Below are 26,114 nucleotides of genomic sequence, written 5' to 3' on the forward strand. Positions count from 1 at the left end.
GTTTAGTCTAAAATTCCCCAAAATGCTCCATCTTTTCTTTCCTCCTTTAAGATCTTCAAGATTAACAAAGCTTTGTCACACATCACAACAATTGCCTCTTCATGGCAATCATTTATCCAATTACACTTCTACAAAAGACATTGGGATGTTTCTTCCCCCCCTCCACTTCCCACACCATACAGCAGGTTTTAAACTACACAAAAATAAGTGGGAAAGTAAGCTGCAATGGAGAAATATATTTTTTTTAAAATCACAAGTGGATTTAGATAAGTTAGGTGAATGGGCAAAAATTTAGCATATGCAGTTTAACATGGACACAAGAGGTTGTCCATTTTGGTCAGAAAAATAGAAAGGTAACTTACTATACAAATGGGAGAGAAATTTTGATGCAGAGGGAGGAATGTCCTCGTGCTAATTAACCAGAGAAGGTTATAAGGAAGGGAAATAGAATTTTGGCATTTTTTTGTTCAAGGAATAGCATATAAAAATAGGTTTTATTGCAGCTGTACAAGGAGATAATCAGATTGCACCACTGGAGGAGGTATACAAGCGCACTGGAGGTGCTTCATTAGATTGAGACAAACCAGCCATCTCTGATGAAATTGAGCAGTTTAGGCCCATATACTTTAGAGCTCAGAAGAGATCTGGTGAGGGTTTAGAAGATATTAAAAAGGTGATTGACAAAGTAGAGGTAGAACAGATGTTTCCTTTTGTATTGCCTTAGACTGGACAATCTAGAACAAGAGGTCGTAGTTTTAGGAAAAAGGAGTAGCAGATTTAAAACAGATGAGAAGGAAACATCTCTCTCAAAAAGGGTCATGAATCTCTGGAATTCATTACGCTGGAATGTTGTGAATGCCAGGATACTGCGTAAATTTGGGATGCACCCACAATTTTTAATTAGTAATGGCTGAAGGGTGATGGAATGACAAGGCAGGCTCAAGTGGTTGAATTGCCTACTCCTGCTCCAAGTTCTTATGTTCTATATAGCACACGTTGCTCATCTTAGTCTTTGATTCTCAGCCCCCCCCCCCCGACTACTCCCAAAAGAACAAATACCACCAATCACCACCTTGCATGGAGAATGATCACCTGAGGTACCAGATGAAACTCAGAAGGAATCAATGAAACCATAATGCAGCAAATAATCAGTGATTTTAGAAACAAAAAGGGTGGAAAATAGAATGAAAACAATCCCCTTCTTCCACAGTTTGCAGAGAGAAAATTTTTTGTATGATGAACTGTGACAGTGAACAGTTTAACAGTAGTGATGTATTTATAGGCCTCTCTGACTCCAAAACGAAGAATGATTAATTTGCCAGGAATAACACAAATAGATTAGGTAACATTTCTTTATGCTTGATAAATTTTTGCATCACAAAATGCAATTGCTCATGGGACAATTAATTTTAAAAACTTCAGGCATCCATCAACAAGATTATTCTTTCAATCACAAGAATTATTTGAAATACATAACGGTCCCTTTCTTGATGTAACAGCACATCTGCATGAGAATTTGATATGCTAATTCATCAAATTTGGAATGAAAATTTTCCCACATAGTCACACTCAGTGAAAAAGCTGCTCCTTAAAGAAACAAGCAGTCATCGGGAAGAATTGGCAACTGAGAATCATGGAAGTACATGTATGAACATGCAAAGTGTAAATAATTATTTCCAAAGTAATCCCTGAAGTAAAATTAACTGTCGTTGTTCTTCAGGTTTCACATACAAGAGCATACTGAACTCCACAATTCACAACGTACCCATGCAAAATGAAAATCACCACAAAGCTAACCCATAACCAGGTGGTAATGGATCAAACAAGAACTAACATATTCGGTTTTAACATGCTAAAACCTGTAACCACACCACAGGAGGAATAAATGCACACCAATATCCAGACACTGATTTTATTTGTTGCTGCAGTAAAGAAAGGCCACTACTGATATCAGACAGATTTGTGGGATTTTTCTAAAACTTCAACAAAACATAGTTTTATGTAACATCCTCTCAAAGGCTGTATTATAGAACTGGACAGGTGGGTTTCACAAGAAATGAGCTTGTGGAATTTTAACTGTAATCTCACATCTTCATCTAAACAATCAAACATTTACAGAAAGTACACAGGAGATATTCACGGTGCTTTGCTTTAACAGGCCATTGAACAGGCAGCCTAACCACCTGCTTAATTAGTATTTGTTACAATGTCATGGTACAGTGGCTAAATGCCAAATGCAGATCAATCCCCAAGGTATTACTTATAAAACACGCATCTCAGTCTTCAGGAACTTACAAAGGCCCTCAGCACAAAGTTATTATGATAGAAAGAGTGATTCCTGACCTACACGAGGCTGTCAGCTGAGAAAAAGTGGAAAAGTTGCAAAAAGACATTTAAAAAAAAGCTGTACTAAGTTCAAGGCAGTAACTAAAGAACACATTCCTTTTGAGAATACTGCTGTGGTTGTGTGACAAGTATGCTGATTTTTTAAAAAAACAACAAACAATTTTCTTGTTTCAAAAGAATATAGATGTTACAAAGGCAATAATAGTGTTCAAAAAGATGATATACTTGAAGAGGTGTGGGATATGGAACAGATGCAAGTTATTGGTACTGAATACAGAAGGGCCTTCTGCTCCAATTTCAATTACAGGAATTCAGGTTAAATTCACACTTCAGATGTTCAATTCAGAGCAGAACGAAGGGAGAGATTAAAACTTTAGCAAATCCTGAATGTGCAGAAATTCTGGAAGCCAATTCCTATCAGTAATTAAATCAGGATTTAAATCTTGCAAGTTGGTCTAATTCAGTGACATTTACTCTGAAGATGCTTAAGGATGATTAAAGTCAATTTCCACAAGACATATTAGCTCTACTTATGGAAGATGGTTTTCTAAGCAGCAAGTCCCCAATTAATTCAGCTTACTTGTCCTTTCCCACCACTCCATCCCCATCTCCGCCCGCAACAGCACAGTTTGCAGAAGTTGGCAGTTTCAGAGGACCAAAGGAGCTTTGACCTTGGCAGCCATCTCTTTTCCAAGAAGCGTTTCAATAATTGCAAGGCCAAATTCGAAGCTGGTGCCAGGTCCCCTACTGGTAAGGATGTTCCCATCTATCTCCACACGAGCTTCAGAGTAAATATAATGATCTGAAAGGGAATAAACAAGGCAGAGCAACTATTTAACAGTGTTGCTACAGTATTAATAAATCTATGAGTAATGGTGATGAAACAAGATTAATTGTACTTTTATTAAAGATATTTTCAACATCTTGGGATAACATTGTGATTCCAACTATTTCACTAGAGTAATCCATTCAGTTTATCCACATATCAACCAGTTTGAGTTCAGACATTTAACACATTATTGCTGCAACACTTGTTTTTCAATGCAATTTTCATAAAGCTAAAAGAAAAAGCAGACTTCAACTGGATTCACACAGCTTTTGGCATTGAAGATCAAATTAATTCTTCAAAACCATAAGACCAAAGCAGAAAGGCGTTCCTTAAAGGGAACATGTAGGATGGAGAAGAAGCCACAGCAAAGTTTATCGTGCACAACCAGAGTACCATTTTTCAGTCAGAAGTCTCCAATAGTAAGCAGGAGCAGGAGAAAAGCAGGCCAATTTTCTAGACTACTCCTCCAGTAGAGAGCCAAGTGAAATACAGCAGCACTTCAGGAAGACAACTTAGCGCCTTCAAGGGCGACTAGCGAAGGGCAATTAATGCTGGGCCAGACAGCGACACCCAGATCCCATGAATTAATTTGAAAAAATACTTTACTGCCACCCCAGCTGAGTTTCACAAATTCTGCAAGACCCGACATCGAGCTTGGGAGCTCCCTGGTCGGTGTAGCACTGCCATTACTTTAACCAGCTGAGCACACAAAATCTGAAGCAGTGAACTCCGACAGGAAGTTAAATGCCTTCAAGACCTTAATAGGAGATTTCATTAATTAATCCCGTTAATTTAAATACAGCATTAAAATAAGTAGGACTCACACACCAACGTGAAAATTTGATCAAGCTTGATTGGGGATAGTCAGCATGGTTTTGTGTGAGGAAAATAGTATCTCACAAACTTGACTGAGTTTTGAGAAAGTTACCAAGATTGACTATTAAAAGAAAATGCATACTAGGAATGAAGCATGTATCTGACCCGTTACCTCCATTCATCATTTTATCTTTAGCCAGGGGATGGGTGGTGACTTTCTTCCCATAGCCTATTTCATGAGCCAACAGAGCAGTGGGGCCTACAAAACAAACAGAAGAATCATCTTATTGAACACAAAACATTAAGTCTTTCTTTCTCCACAGATGCTACGAGACCTGCTGAATTTCTTTAGCACTTTCTGTTTCTAAAAACAAGATTAAAAGGCATCTTTTTGCACAACTTGACACCAAACATCTGTTTAAACAACAGAATGCATGTAACTATACTGATTAATCAGGCCTGCAGGTCCGAAGATTTTGTAACTCAGTTTCACAGCCTAAAGTTTACATTAACACTGACAGAAAAATCACCATAAACATAAGAAATACAGAAGAAATAAACTTCTGAGCTCAAGAGCAAATGGAAAATGAATACCTTCTTGATAGAGACTGGGAGCTAACAGGCACAAGTTTTCTAACAAGTTGGATCTTTGGTAAATTATGCATTTTCAAGTGTAGAAATTTTAGTTCAGAATTTATATCCATATCACAATTCCACCTTCAAAACAGTTTTCTCTCTCCCCTTGGAAATGTGAATGTCTCTTAATACAGGCTTCCATGTTGACATTTCCAAGTTGGTAGGTTTGTGCCTTAGATATCTCTTCATTATGTAAGTTTCGAAAAATGATAATCCTCAGCAAACATAAACTAAAAACAAACACTGACCTCAAGCTGGAGGAAGTGGATAATCAGACAGATCTAAGATGTCCTGTACTCATTGGTTGAAAAAGATAATAATAAGGACACAGAAAACTACCTGTTCATAGAAATAGTAACTTTTAAAGTGGGCAATGCTTGCCAGGTAACTGTCTTCATCGGACTGAAGGTTGAGAAAGACCCAAGGAAAGAGTCCTAAACAGTACAGCCACAGAGCAGGGTGCCTCCATTATAAGTTGGCATCAACACACGAATCAACCTTTTGTTTGATTTCTAGTATCAGTGAGCTGTCCTCAACTGTCATAGGTTATATACTTCCCATTTAGCCAATAGAGCACTACTACTTAATCTTAAGTAGTTGACTGGGTAGTTTACATAACTGTAGCCCCAAATCTTATTATGGTATCCTAAAAGCACTGGTCTATGGTAGAGTTTATAATGGAATGCTGGCTCCAAACACAGGCCCAAGTATTTAAGGTCAATTCCACCCAACATTCGAGAAGATATCGGGGGAAAAAAAGGGAAGAAATTGAGACAGCCCTTGCAAAAGTAATTGCATCATCTATAGCCATGGGTAAGGTGCCTGATGATTGGAGTGGGGCTAATGTTGCACCTTTTGTTTCAGGAAGGCTGTAAGGAGAAACCAGGGAACTATAGACCTGTAAGTCTGACTTTGGTTGTTGGTAACAATTTTAAAAACATAGAATTTATGGAGACAAAAATTGATTAGGGATAGTCAGCATGGTTTAGTGAGTAAAATGGTGTCTCACAAACTTGAGTGTTTTGAGGAGGTTACCAAGAAGATTGAGGGCAGAACAGTGGACTTTGTTTACTTGAATTTTAGTAAAGCCTTCAACAAGGTCCCACATGGTAGACTAATCAATAAAGTTAGGTCATGCGGGATTCAGGGTGAGCTTGCCAATTGTATATCCAATTGGCTTAGCTGCAGGAGACAGTGAAGGTGGACAGCTGCTTTTCAGACTGAAAGCCTGTCACCAGCAGTGTTTTCATAGGGATCAGTTCTGGGTACTCTTTTGACTGTCATTTCTATGAATGATGTGGAAATGAATATAGAAGGCATGGTTAGTAAGTTTGCAGATGACACCAAAATTGGTGGCATTGTAGACACTGAAAAAGGTTTTCTAAAATTACAAAGGGATTTTGATCAACTGGGTCCATGGGCTGAAAAACCACAGATGGAGTTCAATCTAGACAGATGCGAAGTCTTGTATTTTGGTACAACGACAAAGAATAGGGCTTATACAATTAATGGTAGCATTATAGAACAGAGGGAACGAGGGGTTTGTGCACATAGTTTTCTGAGTTTGCATCACAGATAGACAGGGTGGCTGAAAAAGAATTTGGCACGCTTGTCTTCATTACTCAATCCTTTGAATATAGGAGCTGGGAAGTCAGGTTGTGGTTGTGCAGGACTTTGAGGCCTGTTCTAGAATACTAAATCCACTTCTGGTTGCCTAGTTGTAGGAAGCATGTTATTAAGCTAGAGAGGGTTCAGAAGAGATTTACTAGGGCACTGCCAGGTATGGAAGGTTTGAGTTATAAAGAAATGCTGGATAGGCTGGGACTTTTTCACTGGAGCATTGAAAATTGAGAGGTAACCTTATAGAACAAGGAGGGGTGTGGTGAGAGTTAATGGTAGCTGTCTTTTCCCAAGGACTGGGAATTTCAAGGCCAGGGAGTACATTTTTAAGGTGTGAGGAGAGAGATTTTAAAGACATAAGGAACAATTCTTTAAAAAAAAACACAAAGGTGGTGATTCACATAAGAAATGAACTTCCAGAGGAAGTGGTGGCTGTGAGTACAGTGTTTAAAAGACATTTGGATAAGTACAAGTACATGAATAGGAAAGGTTTGGAGGGAAATGGGCCAGCAGAGAAGTGGAACTTGTTTAGTTTAGGATTATGGTCCGTGTGGACTGGTTGGACAGAAGAGTCTGTTTCTATGCGGGATGACTCTAAGAGGCACAAGTTCACCAAAATGTTTGAACCATAGTTTGTTCCTATCTACATTTGTGGAAACTTCGCCTGTCAGTTATTATCTAAGGCCTGTAGTTTTTTTTAGGATGCGGAGCAAGTTAAAAAATTCACAGCAGCGAGCTAGACACAAGCACATTTTTGAACCATAGAAATACCCAAAACCACTTTCCCATCATTAAAAAAAATCAGCAATAAAAGAGTACACTGTTCTCAAAAAAAAAACAAGCAAGCATTGGATTCACTTAATAAACAAGAATCATATGTACATGGCCTACAAGTTTGTGAGCCAAATTGTTTTGCAGTGTCAAATGCATACCAATGGTGTTCTAAAGACTTCAAGGCAAACTGAGAGAACACCAGTATCTTTCCTCACAATCAATTCATGCTCGTGTGACTGCAACCATATGAAAGAGCTGTTTAGTGTTCTGAAGGTCAGAACAAAGGAGGTTTCATTTACTTCTTCTCTCAGCTATCACCTTGGAGGGTTGAAATATGCACTCCAAATATGAACACATTTACTTTCTCAGATGCTGACAGACTAAGTGTATCTGTTGAAGCTTACATGATTTATTACACCAGAGTTCTGTTCAGATAACAGAACAAATATGAAGTGAATACAAGGAGCATCTTTGCAGGTGTCAGTGCAGTACAGGTGTTTCACTGTCTGTGCTGCACATTCAATTTACAATTATTATTGGAGCTTAAAAGATACTGCACACAACATAACAGAACATCCAATTGAGCAACTACATTTAAAGAAGCCTAATCAGTGGATATGAAACAATGTAAATACAAATTCATTGCCTTTGGTTAGGACTGCAATAAATTAAAATACACACACGCGCGCACACACACACAAGATTGGCATTCATGCAGGAACAACAAGCATGATGTAGCTCATTTAAAAATTCAGTGGGGAGAAAAGAGAAACCATTCAGAGCTGACAAGGTGATATTTTACAGGCGGTTGAACATAATGTAATAGGTGAGTGGCATTTGGTATCATGCCCTAATGCACCGGTGGCAGCCAAAGCCCCAAAGTTTCTTTCTCATCCTTCCAAATGGTCCTTAAAGTGTACCTCTGATTACAGGCAGGAAATCACCTTGTGCTGCTCTATTATCTCCTAGCAAAAAGAACTCAGCAGCAGCATAAGTGACCAGGAATTTAAGATATATCCTGCAGAAAAGAGCCGGAATTATTTTTTAAATAAAGAGTCAGTGCTTGCTTGCAAATAGTCCTTTACACTTTCTGCTCCCTGATGCCATATTGCATAGACTACAATAAAGCTTCTGCTTTGAGGTTTATCAAGGAAAGAGATAGATAAGGAATCAGTTAGTGCTAAGGGGTCTCAATGCATAATCTCTTGGGAGGGACAAAAAACTGCTGAGTCATTTGGTTGTTGACACAGGTTGCCATTTGCATCAGTCCAGAAGGTTGCACATGGGTCATTCAACCACGCAACACAGCACAAGACAGATCTCATGTAGCATCCCAGGTTCAATAATGATCCCCAGAGAATGATTTCCCAGATGCTGGGCTCAGAAGTCTTTCAAACTAAATCCTACAAGAAGGAGCAAGTTCAACTTTAAACTTGGCTGTTGTTTATACTTGAAACTCAATCTAATTGATTCTGATGCTCTCAGTCAGACCATCAGTAAGAAAAACTGGCCAAGGAATGACCCTTTTCTTCAGTCTCATGCTTTACTTAGTGGTCAGGAATGGAGCCGCGCTCAGAAAAACCATTAAATATTCTGCCTTTCGAGAATGGATGCTAAGCAACCTTACCCAGGAAGCACTGTGGTTAACAAACAAGACAAATGGGTTTAGTAAAGATACCACAAAGACACTTAAATACTTAAAGAAACATGAACGAACCAGACAGGCACTCTGGCACTTCATACCAGTGTTGCAGGTTTGAATCATGCAAATGGAAAAGTAAAACAGGAAAGGACACTGTAGCCTGCTCATATTGCAATGTGAGATTACTCAAAGTCAACAGTAAGTTTCCGGCCCGCACCCTGCTTCCTGTACAGACAATTTCATTTTCCCAGTTATTCTAGTTCATTGTCTTGATGATGCCAAAATTTGACAAGGGGGCCTCCAGAACAGTTCACATTCTTCAAACGAGGATTTCCCAGCATTGTGGTTGACTGAAGGCCCTCAGCCAGGTCCGACTCATCACCCATTCTCTTCCCTCTCTCAACAGCTATAGGTTCCCGCTCATCCTCACTCACCATCCCACCAGTATCCACGCCTATAGGATCACTAGCCACTACTTCTACCATCTCCTGTGGGATACCATTACGAGTCACATTTTCTTCCCTTGTCAGCCGTCCACAGGGACTGTTCCTTCCAGGACATCTGGGTCAACTCCGCCTTCAATCCCAACACCATCACGGCACTTTCCCTGCAATTACAAAAGGTGTGACGCTTGCCCGTTTACTTCCTTCCTCCTCACTATCCAAGGCCCAAACACACATTCCAGGTGAAGCAGCATTTTATTTGCTCTTCACTCAATCTAGTCTACTATATTCGCTGTTCACAATGTAATCTCCTCTACAGTGGGGAAAACGAAGCACAGGCTGGGTGACTGTGGGCAGAAAATGTGCTCTACAAAAAAAAAAGTCCTGAGCTTCCACTTGCCAGTCACTTCAACTCACTACTGTATTCCCTAGCCAACATCTCCATATCAGGCTTGCTGCAGTGCTCCAGTGAAGCTCAGCACAAGCTGGAAGAAGAGCACCTTATTTTCTGCCTGGGAGCTCCACAACCTCCTGGTCTTAACATCAATTCAACAATTTTAGGCCATGAGCACCTTCTCCCATATCCTTAGCCTAATCCCCACACACCAGGCCTTGTCATCACATGGGCTGCTAGCACACACTGCCCATCATAAATTACTAATAGTTCCCATTAGCAGCTATTCATTCACTCAGGTTGACCTTCAGAATGGCAGACGGAGAATAATTCAGATAAATGCAAAATGTTGCATTTTATTAAGACAAACCAGGGCAGGACTTACAGTTAGTGGTAGGGCCTTGGGAGAGTGTTGTTGAACAGAGACTTAGGGACTGTAAGCATATATTTCCTTGGAATTGGCATCCCAGGCAGACATATTGGTGAAGGCATTTTACATGCTTGCCTTCATAGATCAGAACATCGAGTACAGGAGTTGAGAAGTCTTGTTACAGCTCTACAAGACATTGGTAAGGCCACATTTGGAGTACAGTGTACAATTCTGGTTGCCTTGCTATCAAAAGAATGTTACTAAAACAGGAAATAGTGAAAAAAAGATTTACAAGGACGTTACCAAGATTGGAAAGTTAGAGTTATAAGGAAAGGCTGGAACTACTTTCGACGGATGGTATGAGGCTGGTGGGTGACCTTATGGAGGTTTATAAATTCATGAACAGCATAGATAAGGTGAATTGCTAAGGTCTTTTCCTCAGGGTAGGGAGCACAAAACTAGAGGGCATAGATTTAAGGCGAGAGGGGAAAGATTTAAAAGGGACCCAAATGGCAACTTTTTCCACACAGTGGTGCATACATGGCATCACGTGTCAGAGGAAGTGGTAGAGGTGGGTACGCTTACAATATTCGGACAGGTAATTGGATAGGAAAGTTTCAAAGATATGGGGAAAGGCAAACAAACAGGACTAGTTCAGTTTAGGAATTCTGGTCAGCACAGATGAGTTAGGCCGAAGGGCATGTTTCCCTCTGTATAACCATGATTCTCGTCCTTTGTCTGTCCAACTGTATTTTTCTCTTTGAACTCTACCTCCAACTATCATCATTTATTCCCCCCCATTCCATCTTCTATATAAATACCAATGTTTTCCTAGCTATTATCAGTTCTGAAGGATCACTGGACCCAAAATGTTAATTCTGCTTTCTATCCACAGATGCTGCCAGACCTGCTGAGTATTTCCAGCAATTTCTGTTCTTGTTTCTGATTTCCAGCAGCCACAGATAAGCTGTTTTTTAAAAATCACAAAGTAAGGTACTGGCTCGCACTTGGAGTTAACAAGTTACGTTTTAGTGAAGTATAACAAGGGCCACGTTTCTCTGTATTATTCTTGAGGTTTAGACAAACAAAAATAATCTAAAACATTGAAGAACACCAGAGTCATGCTTTAAGTGTCAGTTTCTAAATGCCCCACACATTTTGTCAACGTCTTCCTGCAATAAAGAGAGTTTAACCATCACTTCGCAACATTTAATGGCATTGCCAAATCACCAAGAATTAACATACTGTGGTTTTTACTGACTGGAAACTATACTGGATCAGCTGCAGAGAAGTGTAGCTTCAAATGGATGGCAGCAGCAAGGAATATGAATGTATGCATACGTACGCACACATGCCCTTTATCTATCTATGATTTACACTCAAGAAGCTTAACGCCATTAGGACAAAACAGCTTGCTGACTGGCACCCCATTCACCACTTCCAACATTCAATCCCTCTGCTGTCAATGCAAAAATGGGTGCAGGATGTATAACACCGAAAATGCACTGCAGCAACTCAAGGTACCTTGTAAGACAAGTGCAGCAAATGCATGGGAATACCAACTGAATATTCCCTTCAAAGCCACACCATCCCACTTGGAACATATAACCACCTTTCCTTCACGGTCACTGGAATAAAGCCCAGAATTTCCAAACAGCACCATGAGTCTACGCACTTACGAACTTCAGCAGTTCAAGAGAGCAGCTCACCACCCATTTCAAGAGCAAATAAAGATGGGCAACAAATGCTGGCCTAGCCAGCAACACACTCATCCTATGCAATAAAAAAAATTCTCAAAGCATCAGTCATCCTCTAGTACTTGACCCAAGTGTCCTTTCTTCATGTGAACGCACTGTCATTGCGCTGATGGAAGGTTAATATTACATATCCAGGGTCATTCCTAATCATCTCAAACAAAAATAGATCTTAAAAGTTGGTATCAAAACATTCTACAGTAGAAAATGACAAAGATGCACAACCACTGACAAAAGTAATTTATCCTCATCTCAGTTCTAAATTGATCAACACCTGAGCTCAAGACTCTGGCCCATGGTTTAGATTCCCTATTTACTGTAATAATCCAGAAGTACTGAGGACACTTCTGAAACCTCCAACACTCTTATGGATAAAGTCACAAATTAACATAATCTTCCTGGTCAGTATGGCTCTGCCAGTCACTTACTTTCAATCAAATCAAGGGAAATGAGCTCAGGGAGTTACACACACACACACACACACACACACACACACACACACACACACACACACACACACACACACACACACACACACACACCACACACACACACACACACACACACACACACACACGCGAAAGCCATACCTGCGCAGATAGCAGCTATCAAACCATTCCTGCAATCTTGGTCCTTCAGCACTTCCTTTACAGCTGTAGACTGGCAAAATAAATTTAAAAAGTAAAGTTTCAATTAAGATACTGTGAATTTACAAGTTAATAGTTTCTGTGCCAGTTAAATTTCTCACTTGTCAGGAGACAATTTGCATTTTGTATTTTATGACATATTACAGAACTTGAGAACATGCTCCAAGAATCTGTTCTGAAAGTTGTAAAATGTAAATGAACAGAGAGATATTGGTATTTATATACTGAACTCAAAAAAGGTGCAAAAGACAAATTGATAAAGTGGCTAAAAACAAAGTAACTTGGATTTATAAATTCAGGCAAGGAATATAAAAACAGTGAGATCATGCTAGAATTCTACAAATTACCACTCAGTCCTTTGCTGGTGTATTGCGGACAATTCTGGACCCTAGACCCAAGAATGGTTCAATAGCATTTGAAAGGGTGCAGGTTTACGTTACGAGCGAAGGTTAGAAAAGTCATCAATTGTGTTGAAACAGAGAAAGTCAAGAAGTGATCAAAAAGGGGTTTTCGTGAGCAGGTATGAGATAGCAGCAATGGGGAGGTAGACCTTGGTACTGTCACTAGGTGTACAGACTACTCACCACTGGAGTATTTCCCAGCAGGGTGGTGTCATTCAGCACATCTGTTTTACACATCTTTGGTCCACCTGTTTGCCTACATAATTGTAATTATGCCTCAAAAATAAGGAGCTGTCTAAAAAAACACTTGGACTTGAAGAGGTGCCATATAAATCTACGTTTTTTTCTTTTGTAGAATGCAAGAAATAGTAGAAATGGACCATATGGATCTTTCAGCTTACTCTACCTTTCAACAGGATAACGGCTGAACTTGGGCTTCAAATCCACTTTCCCACTCACTTACCAATGTTCTTAGATTCCCATAAAACATTGAATACCTTTAAGACTGGAAGAGACAATGATGGAGCAACTATAACATTCTACTTTAGAAAATACCAAAGATGCACAACCATTGACAGAAGTAATTTATCCTCATCTCAGTTCTTAAATTGATCAACACCTGAGCTTAAGACTCTGTCCCATGCTTCAGATTCCCTAACCAGTTAGAACAATCTTTGAGTCTACCCTATCGATCTCCTTGAGAACCTTGCATTTCTCATCAAGATCACCTCTTATTCTTCAAAATTCCACAGAAAACAGAAAGACATCCAGATACTTTCTATGATAGGGACAAATGTAGGAAGTCTTAACTGAGTCACCTACAATGCAAATATTCATTCCTTCGAAGTGGAAACCAAAACTGCACACAATATTGCAAGTGTTGTCTCACTAAGTCCTGCACAATTATAGCAAAACTTCCTTATTTCTGTACTCCAACATGCCACTCACCCTAATTGCTTCACATACCTACATGCTAAGTTTATGCATTCAAATGTATGAGCACATCAAAGCCTCTGAACAGTAACATGTATAAAATTTTACCCTATCAAAACATATTCTGCTTTTCTATTCTTGTAAGCAAAATAAATAACTTCACACTTCCCCATATTAGGCTCTTATATATTTCACCTCATTTCCCACTCACCTAACCCTTTCTTACTCCTTGTAACTTGTGTCCTCCTCACAGCCTACATTTCCACATAGGTTTTTTTAAATCAAACAGGCAAATTGAAAGGGCAAGAAACAATGTCACCCATTAGGTGGTTTTTCTAACAATAACAAAGAAAATTATGGAACAAGATACATATTCTCAAAAACTCAATTCTGCTTTTCTTAAAAAAATTTGAACCCACCTCAGCTAAGTTCTGGGCTCCGAGGTTTCCTCCAGGTAATACAATCACATCATAAGGACCCTGCAAAAAGCAAAACCAAGCCAGCTGTTAGCCAATATTGAAATAACTAACACAAATTTGATTAACGTGCTCTGCATTGCTCGTAGAATCACAAAGCAGAATCCAATGCCATGGAGTGAACGGGAACAGCTCAGTTGAACATTAATATAGATAGAATAAAGTGAACAGTGGCTTTGGATCTAGGACTTTGTCCTGTCTAGTGAGGTTTTTGCTTCGCCTAGGCACTGCAAAGATCAACTCATAATATTCAAACCCAAGTATAACAATAAAAGGTTACTTTAAGCCAGAAAAAAACATAAGAACACAGAACTCCAAACAGGCACTGCTAGTTTCCAAGCTCACAAATGGGTATACGACATTGCAGGCAGATCAGCAATGATCTCATTGAATAACAAAGCAGACCCAACCCAAGGGGCTGAATGGCGTTCCTGAGCTCTTATCATCTTACTGTGGTCTTATGGAAGCAACCTCTAGCTATTCAACTGCAGAAACCATTGCAAACCCCTTACCTCAGAATCTCCTAGCTAATAGCCAGCCTGCAACAATATGATCTTCCTTTGTCTCAATAAACATCTTTTAACTGTACCGGTTAGCTAAAATACAGGTACAAAAAAAGTTAATTGTCACTTTTAGTAATAGTTGTGAAATAAATTAACCTTTGATCACACCCAAGACTAAGCTTTGCTGCTTGTTATTTCTGCAGGGAATCTGTGATTACAGGAATTAGATGGTGTACAGGGTCAGGAATGGGAAATAAATGCAGGCCTCATCACCAGGGCTCATATCGCACGTGCAAATTTTTTTAAAAAGTGCTGTTTAAATATTTCAAGCTTGTGAAGATGACATAGCTCAGTATCACAATGTCATGAACAATTTGGGTGTGTCTGGAGTGGCTCATGAGCTGTGCATTTATATATCTCATTTAAATTTCCTTTTTAACTTTGTGTGAGTTCCAACTTAAGACATAACCAACAGCAAGGCCTTGGTCTCAGGCGAGAGTAATGGTTAGTTTAAAATCTATTTTATAAGAAAACTTATTGCTCAAAAATCAGTGTTTAAAAAAGACATTTAGCTAAAATACCGATACAGAAGGTTAAAGTAGGTACAGTTGAAAGATACATAAAGATGGAGGAAGATCTGTCTATCATTGCAGGCTGGTTATGAGCTTTAAGATTCTGAGGTAAGGGGCTCCTATGCCTTATGTAGTTGAACAGCCGCAGGGTTGCTTCAAGAAGGTTGCCATACGTAGTAGAAGCAGAAGCAGGCCATTCGGCCCATCGAGATGCTATTCTACTCAATGAGGTCATGGCTAATCTGATGATCCTCAACTCCACTTTCTTGTCTTTCCTCCATAACTTTTGATTAACTCACCATTTAAAAACAAAAAATCCATCTAGCTCGGGTTTAAACATACTTAACGACCCAACCTCTACACTCTTCTGCAGTAAAGAATTCCACAGCTTCACTACCATCAGAAGAAATTCCTCCTTAACTGTCTTAAAATGCACAAGCCCTTACCGGAGATTATGCTCTCTAGTCCTAAGGTCTCCCTCAACGAGAAACAATCTTTCTGCATCTATCTTGTCAAGTCCCTTGTGAACCTTTAATGTTTCAATTAGGTCACCTCTCATTCTTCTACATTCCGACAAGTACAGACCTAATCTACACAACCTCTCTTCATAACAGGTATGGAGGTCTTAAGAGCCCAATGAACCCTCTCTAGGTTGCCCCTAATGCCATATATCTTTTCTTCAAAAAGGGAGCCAAAAACTGTTCAACGCATCCAACTTGTGCCTTGTATAATTTTAGCAAACAGTTCACAGCAGGTCAACTGAACAGAACATGTTCTGAGGAAGAGTACCAGTCTCCTTTATTTTGCTTTTACTAAATTTGGGGTTGTAGCCCCTGCAGGCAAAGTTCTCTCTAAGTTGCACAGCTATGCACATGCATAGCTGCTTAGGAGGGCACAGCAACTGGCACATCAACATCATTCATAGCATTGACTTCTGGCTCTGGAAGTCACTAACATACATGGACCTCAGACGTCTGGTGTGAAGAAAGAAAATTAAAATCAGGATAGCTGCTTTTACCCTAGTTCAGCATAGTTGTCCTTAGATGGTTTGCCTTTCAGCCCCCTGTTGAAAATGATCTTTCTTCCCCTGATGGTGTCTCTCAAAGATTCTCTTGCAGTTTTGCTTAAGGTGGTGTCTCAGTGTTTATTGTAAAGACTGAAAGCTTAAGATGGCTACTATATTAACTTTTGATAATTCATTTATTCCTCAAAGCAATACCAACTAAGCTTGAATGCCCCGGAGGAGTACTTCCAGTCAATTTCCTCAGAAGCTTCGAATTCTCATCTTCCAAAGGATACAATATGTCATCCAATGGTTTACTGAATGCTCCCTTTGTGATTTATGCCAAGGTGCCCAAATGATAAAAAGACAAAGTGATTTGTTAACAGCAAGTTGAAAAGGACAACTTTGCACAATTGTGTCTGTTTTTATAGACAACTTGCCCCTTCTTTACTAAATATGACATAATTAACCAGTTGTGACACAGCCAACAGGCCTTCAAGCCAAATGGAGACAGAGCATCAGTGAGAAGTCTTACATATCCTGACTCTACTATTGGGTTACCTCATCATGTGCTAAATCTCATACACTTATTCTAAAGTGATTATCTAAGGGTTCAGAGGAAGGGTCGCCGGACCTGAAACATTAACTTGGATTTTCTCTTCACAGATGTTGCCAAACCTGCTGAGCTTTTCCAGCAATTTCTGTTTTTGTTCCTGATTTATAGCGTCCGCAGTTCTTTTGATTTTTATCTAAGCGTTTCATTTAGAGATATGAATGAAGTGGAGATAGCACTGACTGACTAGTGCTTATCGTGTTGCAAATGGTGGTGGATGATTTAGAAAAAAACTAATGGAGGAGGCAAATCATTGATTAGCCCCTCTACAATTATGGCAGAGTCCAGCAGTGAGTGAAAGTCAACCGTATTCAGCCGGAAGTATCAAATGAATGATCCATCCAAGCATCTGCCATATGTTCCCAGCATCACAATTACTGCAGCAGTGTCTGTTCAGTAAGAGCCTGCACACGGATGTTTAAGTTCTGCTAGGGCCATTCAGTTCCTGACTTCATTACAGCGCTGGCTCAAACATTCACAACAGAGCTGAACTTGTGTGTGTGTGTGTGTGTGTGTGTGTGTGTGGCAGGGCAGTGGAAGTGACAGCCCTTGATATCAGGCAAGTGAATGGAGACATACCTGGTATGCAGGAAAATGGTTGCGGTTGTTGGAGATCAGATTTCTCAGCTTCAGGCCATCTTTGCAAGAGTTCTTCAGCGTAGTATCCTAGGCTCAATCTTTTCCTAAGAAGGGTCCCGAAAGGTTAACTTTCCTGCTCCTCTGATGCTGCCTTGCCTGCTGCATTCCTCCAACTCCAGCATCTGCAGTTTTTACTCTCAAAAATCTTCAAATGCTTTATCAAGAACCTTCTCTCCTTCATAAAAGGTCAGAAGCGGGGATGTTTGTCAATAATTGCATTATGTTCCACACCATTCACAACTCCTCAGGTGCTGAAGCACTCCATGTCCAAATGCAAAAGAAAACTGGACAATATTCAGGCTTGGGGTGATAGATGGCTAGTAACATATATGCCACACAAATGCCAGGCAATGACCATTTCCAAGAAGAGACAATCTAACCACCACTGCTTGACATTTAACAGCATTACCATCCCTGCATACCCCACCATCAGCTTCCTATGGATTATCACTAAATTGCACTAGCCCTATGAAGACAGTGGCTACAAATACTGTAGCAAGTAATTCACCTCCCAAAGCCTGTGCAATATTTAGAACACACAAGTCATGAATGTGATGGAATACTCCACACATGCCTGGATGGTGTGCAGCTCCAACAATACCAAAGAAGCTTGACATCACCCAGGACAAAGCAGCTTCTTGAATAATACTACATCCAAAAACAGTTGGCCCCTCTGTCACCAACACTCAGCAGTACGTACTTACAAAATGCAATGCAGAAATTCACCAAAGCTCCTTCTGGCCTTCTAAACCCATGACCAGAAGGGAAAAGACATTAGATACACAGGAACACTACCATCTGCAAGGTCCCCTCCAAGCCACTCCATTTTGACTCAAGAAATATAATTGCCATCATCCACTGTCGCTGGACCGAATTCTGGAAGTCCCTCTTGAAAAGCACTGTGGGTCTACCTAAGCATATGGACTGCAGTGATGCAAAAAGGCAGTTCACCAGCAACCAGAGACAGGCAATAAACGTGACCCAGCTGGCAATGCTCATGTCCCACAAGCGAGTTAAAAATAAAAATGTCAGCAAATTCAATAAACGTTGCGTGCACTGGATAAAGCTAAAGCAGTGAGCTCTGATAACATCCCAGCTACTGTGATGAAGACTCGTACTCCAGGAGATGGCTGCGTCTCTGGCCTGTTCTAGTACACATACAACACTGACATCTACCTGACAAAAGTAGAAAATTGCTCATGTTATGTCGTGTCCACAAAAAGTACGACAAATCCAGTTTAGCCAATCGTCTCCCCATTGGATAGATAACAGCAGATCCAACAATACAAGGAGCTTAACAGCACCCTAAACAAAGCAGCCTGTTTGATCGCCATTCCATTTTTTCTTCAGACATTCACTCCTTCCACCACTAGCACATAATAGCAACAGTCGACATCAACTACAAGCCACACCATAGCAACTTGTCAAGATTCTTCCAAATCAGAGAAGAACAAGAGCAGCATGCATTTATCAACCTCACCACCTTCGAGTTCTCCTTCAAGTCACCCATATTTCGACCTGGAAATACATCTCTCTCTCAAGGTCACAATCTCCAGTTTCCCTACCAATGAAAACTATGGATGAATACATACAAGGACTGGAGTAGTTCACTACTCAGTGTCTTGAGGACATTTAAAAGTAGGGCAATAAATATGGGCCTTGCCAACATAGTCAGTGATTAATTTGTTTTTAAACTGTGATATTGCCAGGCTGCTCAAAAATAAACAGCTCAAAATAGCTCAGCATTATAACCAATAGGTCAGAGAGGACCTCAGCTTAACACAACTGTAGTCCATGATCAGGCACCTTGATGTACACTAAATCTGCATCAAGCCTGCAAGTGTACAACAAACTTTAATCTGGAAGAAAGCCAATGCCAATTACAAAATGCTGCAGAATTAGAGTATGAACTTAAAGTTCATTTGACACAGTTTAATTAAGCAATATTCAAAATAAAAGGAACTACCCTATTTGCCTTTACTTGTCACTGAAGCAGAAACAATGTACCTGTTTAGCTGCATCTTGTAAGCTGGAGTCAGGGCAAATAACCACATCACGACTGCACGTTATAGGTTCTTTACATGTCAGCCCTGCCACCGTTACTGTTATCTGAAATATAAAAAAGAACAACATTGATTATCACCGCCTGTTGAAAGGTCATTGCGGAGGTTCACCACGGCCCAGCAGTAAGGCACCATGAATGCTCAGCTACTCAGGAGTGCCAATGGAATGCTGGTGAAGCAAAAGAAAACATGTAAGAATGTTATTCAGCATCCACTTCAAATGTGAGAAAACAGAGTACAATTCAAGAACAGGTCGTTCCAGGCCCAAAAAGATCCACGCAGTATTGAGCGATCATAAGCAATGACAAACCTCATCACTAGCATTAGCAGTAGGACCAATGCAAGGAGAAAATTAAGGCAATTAAATAGCACTAGCTTCAGTATACTATATTCTTATCTTGTGTAAGAATAACAGAAGGTTAAAATAACTTGAGACATAGGCCATGTTCTTGTCTTATAGAGTCATACAGCACGGAAACAACCAATACATGCTGAACGTAATCCCAAACTAAACTAATCCCACCTACCTGTTCCTGGCCCATATCCCTCCAAACCTGTACTTGTCCAAATGTCTTTTAAACATTGTAATTTTACCCACATTCACCACTTTCTCTGGCAGTTCATTCCACACGTGAATCACCCTCCGAGTAAGAAATTTGCTTCATGTCTTTTTTAAATCTTCTCCTCTCACCTTAAAGATGTGCCCCCAGTCTTGAAATCCCCCAACCTAAGAAAAAAACAATGATCATTAACTCTACCTAAATCTCTTATTATTTTATAAACTTATTTTAGTCACCTTGCAACCTCCTACACTCCTGTGAAAAAGTCCCTGCCTATCCAGCCTCTCTTTATAACTCAAACTTTCTATACCTGGAAACGTCCTGGTAAATCTCTTCTGAACCCTCTCCAGCTTGATCATATTCCTCCTATAAGTGGGCAACCAGAACTGGACACAGTAGGCAGACATAACGGACTTTCCATGTGATATTAGTTGGAATTACAGCAAGGAGCATGAAAGACATGTTAGTAAGACAGTCCTGTGACAGCTGTCTTTCTAATGTACAGCAATAGCAAACTTAAAATAGCATCAAATCACACCTCCTACCTCAGCAGTGGACAATGTAGGGAGATAATGGAATAGAAAGAGGTGGAAAAGCTATAAACAATATTCAAATTCAATAGTAGATTACAATTAAAACCAGATTTTAAAAATTCACTCTCTTGAAGTCTACCAACAGGAGGTTACATAATCGCAAACTTCACCCACACAATCCCAGATTGTTCACCTTTTAGTGATTTAGTCTGACAATTTGGTTAACGTTTAACTTGTGGATACATAATAACCAGAGTAAATCTCTGTAAAAGAGACTTAAGATACAAAAATTAAAATACATTTAAAAACCTTCATACAATTTGTTAAACATGTTTAGTAAGTTTTTTCAAAACAAGAATTTGAATCTTTGCTCTCCACTCCATTGCAATTTCAAATTGTCTTGTTTTAAAACCCTGCTCACCTCCTCTGGCTTTTATTTTCCCTTCTTTAAGTTTTTATTTTCCTTCTTGTATTTGATCAGGTTTCAAATCCCACAAAATCTGTATTTTTTCCCCCAGTCCTGATTAAAAGGCATTGATTTGAAGTGTTAATGGTTCTTTTCTATCCCTCTCCGCAGATGCAGCCTAACATGAGCATTTCCACTATTTTGTTTATTACAATTTCAGCTTTGCTTAATTAGTAGCCAGCTAGCACTATATAGTCGAATACTTGAAGTTCAACAAGTATGGCTGCCGCAGCATGTAATCTATTCACCACTCCAGTGCAATGAGTAATCATTGTATTGGTGATGTTGCTTTCAAATGAATCGTCACGGATCAGGAATCCTGTTCAAAGTTCTACCCTCAACCACCTTGAATATCAGGTTGACCAGAAAGTCATTCCTTTGGCATTTGGTGAACTTGCTAAACACAAGACTTTCCCCATAGTGTACTTTTCGGTCATTGTAGCCATAATACTTGTAACCACCAAGACAGTTTAGATGCAAAATGGAGACATGAATGCAAGACATGTTTTCGCTAAAGTGACATTTTAATAGCAGAATCAGTGGCTTTTTTTAAAATACAAAGTCACCCATAGGATTCATTCACTGATTTATTAATGTCCAACAGGGAACAAAATCCACTAGCCTTAACTATTCAAGTTTACATAGGACTCCAGATTCAATGAAAGTTTGGCTGACTCTTAACGTTCCTCTAAAATTGCATAGCAATCCAGTCAATTGTATGAAACCACCACAGCAGTAACAGAGGAGAATAAATTGAACACAACACCAGGCATCAAAAGCACCAACTACCCAGGCAACATTTCAAAATCCTCATTCCCAATATCCAAGAGTTTGTGCCAAAATTGGGACAGCTGCCCCAAGGACTTATCCAGCAACAGCCTGACAGTCATACTCATCAAATCCTTACCTTACTGCCAATGTCCGAGACACCGACATCACCACTTTTAGGCATGTCCTGTCCCACTGACAGGCCAGACTCAGAAGCAGCAGCACAGTGCTACACTGGAGGAAGTGTCCCTGGGAGTTCTCAATATGGTCTGTGCGCCCCATGAGATCTCAGCATCAGTTCAAACCAGAGGAGAGAAACTGCTTTATGATTACTACCTGCAGTTCTGTTGGTCACCAACTGGATTAAGACAGAGTGTATGCTTGGTGGAAGACTTTCCATAATTAGGTGGCTCAGTAACTTTACTACTAAGTGAGATCTCAAAGACATGGCTTCCAGCAGGCGAAGAGAAACAGGATGGAAAAAAAATGATTCACCCTCACCAATCTACTTGGTGTTTGGTCCATGACACAGTATTACAAAGTCATTGTGCAGAATCAGTCCCCACTTCGTACTGGAGATACCCAGCAGAGTAACATCTAGGCCCGAAACGTCAGCTTTTGTGCTCCTAAGATGCTGCTTGGCCTGCTGTGTTCATCCAGCTTCACACTTTGTTATCTTGGATTCTCCAGCATCTGCAGTTCCCATTATTTCTGATACCCAGCAGAGTTTTGTCTTCCTATTCATGCTAAATGAGCTAGAATTAGAACAGATCTAGCAGCTTAAAACTGGGAATCAATGAGGCAGAGTGAGCTAATCAGAAAAATTGTAGTAAACCACAAAACATAACCAAACATATTCTTCATCAAGCAGGAACAGCTTCAGAAGTATTTAAAATTGAAGTGCCAATCTGTTGCAACTATATAGGACTATTTGCATGCTCAACTCCAAAGTCAGCATACTGGTGAGGAAAGAAATCCCACAGATAAATAAAAAGGTCAAAATTCTGTATCCTAAAATGGTGAAGAGACAAGTAAATACCTAACTAAAGAAGGCACCTGCATAAAACACGCCACCTCCAGTGACAGGGGAGGGTAGGGCATCAAAGCAAAAGTCAAAGCTCACACACACATTCTGAGGAAGGGTCACTGGACCCAAAATGCTAACCGTTTTTCCCTTAACAAATGCTGCCAGACCTGCTGAGCTTTTCCAGTAACTTTATTTTTGTTCCTGATTCACAGCATCCGCAGTTCTTTCAGTTTTCAAAAGTCAAAGCTGATGATTTTACATCATCTTCAGCCAGCAGAACAGAATGGATAGTCCATTCCCAACATGAGGCACCTTCATCACAGATGTCACTTCTCACAGAATTCCTTTCATTCCATTTCATATCAGGAAATAGTTGAAGGCACAGGATACATTAAAAAGGCCCTGACAACAGCATCTCTGACAATAGGAAACTGCCAAGCTTTTCTGTTCACAAAAACAAGGCAAGACCAATCTAGTCAATGACTGAACCAGTCTATTCTCAATCAAAGTGATGCAAGTTCTCATCAACAATGTTACCAATCAACATTCAGCAACAGCTTGATCACTTATGTTCAACTCAGGCTCCAAGGGCACTTAGCTCCAGGACCCTTTACAATCTTGTTTCAAACATGGGCAATTTCATATACATACTTGCCAAGGCTAATGGAATCCTGGTTTTTATACCAACAAGACTACAACTCAAGGGAGTACAATGCATGCTTCAGGCATACAGAAAGCCAATTAGACCAAAATTGGACTTCTGGCAGCATTAGGGAAGATACATTAGGATTGGACAGAATGTAGTGCTTATAATTTACATGAATTATACTTGTTCCCTCATATTTTAAACTGCAAAGACAGATGAAATAACTGAGAATTGTACTCCTTGATATTCAGATATTACCCGATACCTTAATAAGTTTGAATCAACAGGAAAAGATGGATTAGATACAAAGTGGCGTGTCTAGGTCTTACGGACTACTCAAGAAAGTTGAGTGCGTTTCTTCTGGAGTGAAATTAGGGAACGTCTGCATGTAAAGAGTAGCATAAATTTGGAAACTTCTTCCAGAAGAAACAACAAGTGCTAAGTTAACAAATGATTTCAAAACAAAGATTTTGTTAACAAACAGCACGAAGTAGTAACATATAGATACCTATATCATCCAACGACAAGTTGCAAGGCTACTGGTGAAGTACAGGAAATGCAAATATGTGCTTGACGAGAAGCACGAATAAAGTAGGCTGGCGACCTCTTTCCATGCTGCAGAATTCTAACTATGAATCCTTGATTGAGAAAGTGACTGATCAGACTTTACCAACCAAATGACCTATTCTTATGCTCCAATGAATTTCCAACTGCAAAGCTAGAATTTGAACCATGAATTATTGGGCTTCTGGATTCCTAGGTCTGAAACATAACTGCTGAACTATTTCCAGCTGCAGCACAACTCCACAAATGCATTTGGTTATTTAAAGACTAACTGAGGCAGTAACGAGAGAAAGATCAATATGTCCCCCACCTCTGAAATTTACTAAGAGGTTAATCCAGGTCAAACAGTTGCAATCCCATTGACTGCACAGCCAGGCGGGACCAGGGCTGCTCTACACTGATTGGATATTTTGCCTGCCAATCACGGCTGACGACCAAACGCACAAAAACTACGCCATTTCCCACTTTAAACTGAAATAGATTTATTATCAAACCACAAATGTGCCTGCTCACCCCAGCCCGACGCATTAGGTCTGTAGGAATCACCGTTTCCATCTCCTCGGCCCCTTTAGCCAAAATCAACAGCGCACGCTTGGCCGCCATCTTGGAACAAGTGCCGGCTCGTTCGCTTGCGCGTTGCATCATACGGGTCGGGCTACGACTCCCGAGTAGGCCCCTAACACACCGCGCCACAAATTCAAAATTTTGAGAAGATTTGTAGCTCAGGTTGAGGTTCTGGATGTGAGATTGCTCGCTGAAAACGAACCTTCCAGCTCAGCGAACAATCTCACATCCACAAATTCAAAATAGCCGCACTGCAGTACTGACAGCGTCAAAAGTAGAAACAGAAACTTCTAGAATCGTTCAGCAAGTCTGGCATCATCAGTGCTGATGCAACGGAGAGAAGCAAATTTAACATTTCAAGTCAGTCAATGACCCTCCATTAGAATTGATGTATTGTGCTGCGACAATACGTCAATTTCTCCCTCTAGAGATATAGGCTGATCAGCTGATATTTCCAGTATTTACTTCAAATTTCCAAATTTGCAATATTGTATATCACTGCTTCAAGATATTTTGTACCCAGTCATAAAATCACTGTAATAGCAGGTTCTGACTCCAACGCCCTAACCCCGAATTGCCTAATTAGCACAATCCAAACCCCAAAGTCTCCATAGAAACCTTCACAATCCTAAACCTAACCACTTGTCCCTAATTCCAACAATTAACTCCATCCGAGTATAGTGGCGCATGAGAGTGCTGCAATATTAGCAGCTTATTTATGGTACCAATAGTCAAGCTACAAATATTCACTCCGTTTTTGGGACAAAATAGTTACAGAAGGCTGAATTTCAACCTATTCTAAGTCTATCCATTTACACCAAATTAAAATCATGCTTTGAGATTTTCCACTTGTGGGGAAGAAGCCTAATATAAAGGAGCAACCCAATGAACACAAAAAGGAATTGAGAATAACTTGGTTACCCAGAGCTAATAATGCAGAACATTACCACTGGGAATGATTATGATGAACGATATAGATATATATAAGAGGGAGCCAGATAAGAGCATGACGGAGAAAGGATCAGAAAGTTTTGGATGATGGAGAATGGGAGGAGGTCCACATAGATAAACACTGGCCTGAATTGTTTGGACCAGGTGTCCCTGTGGATATATTACATCTTCCAAGTAATGCTTGCAACTCTGTAACGGCCATATCATTTTAGAATAATCTTTAGCGATTCTTATATCTTTCAAATTAACCAACACAGCAATGTTTACAATATTCATCCCAATGTAGAATAACCTCCTAGGGTAGCATTGTATCAGGTTTTTGGACTTATACTTTTTTGGACTAGCTATACCTGCACCTTTACGATCAGTGTTTCTGTGCGTGACAGAACTTTTTCCAAATACATCATGTCAGAATCTTGTCCCATCATCAAATTATCATCTTTCTACGTTGACCTAGGTGGAAGTGATTGAGTTTGCGATGTAGAATTTGTAAGTAGCCCAGTAAGGGTATTATAACTATTTTCTTGTAAATAGAGTCATTGGAAGGCATTAACTTAGTGG

The 26,114-nt window shown here is 39.9% G+C and overlaps 1 protein-coding gene across 1 annotated transcript; it reads right to left on the reverse strand.

Moving 5' to 3' along the window:
* Nucleotides 1-1,898: 1,898 nt before the first annotated feature.
* park7 (parkinson protein 7) lies at nucleotides 1,899-24,727 on the reverse strand. The gene is made up of 6 exons (XM_048561617.2): nucleotides 24,552-24,727; nucleotides 19,419-19,520; nucleotides 14,025-14,084; nucleotides 12,215-12,284; nucleotides 4,164-4,250; nucleotides 1,899-3,148 (listed from the first exon to the last, which is right to left on the reverse strand). The coding sequence occupies exons 1-6, from the start codon at nucleotides 24,681-24,683 to the stop codon at nucleotides 2,994-2,996; spliced, it is 606 nt and encodes a 201-aa protein (XP_048417574.1). The 5' UTR covers nucleotides 24,684-24,727; the 3' UTR covers nucleotides 1,899-2,993.
* Nucleotides 24,728-26,114: the final 1,387 nt, after the last annotated feature.

The sequence above is a fragment of the Stegostoma tigrinum genome, chromosome 28 (assembly GCF_030684315.1).
Source record: "Stegostoma tigrinum isolate sSteTig4 chromosome 28, sSteTig4.hap1, whole genome shotgun sequence".
In the NCBI taxonomy this organism is placed as follows: Eukaryota; Metazoa; Chordata; class Chondrichthyes; order Orectolobiformes; family Stegostomatidae; genus Stegostoma; species Stegostoma tigrinum.

What these genes read in the sequence shown, in the direction of transcription:
- park7 (XM_048561617.2), bottom strand. Translation starts at nt 24,683, where the DNA reads ATGATGCAACGCGCAAGCGAACGAGCCGGCACTTGTTCCAAGATGGCG. An exon ending in GAGCCCAGAACTTAGCTGAG is followed by an intron (nt 12,285 to 14,024) that starts GTGGGTTCAAAT and finishes TTATTTTGCCAG; the next exon opens with TCTACAGCTGTAAAGGAAGT. An exon ending in AGATAAAATGATGAATGGAG is followed by an intron (nt 3,149 to 4,163) that starts GTAACGGGTCAG and finishes ATTCCCTTTCAG; the next exon opens with ATCATTATATTTACTCTGAA.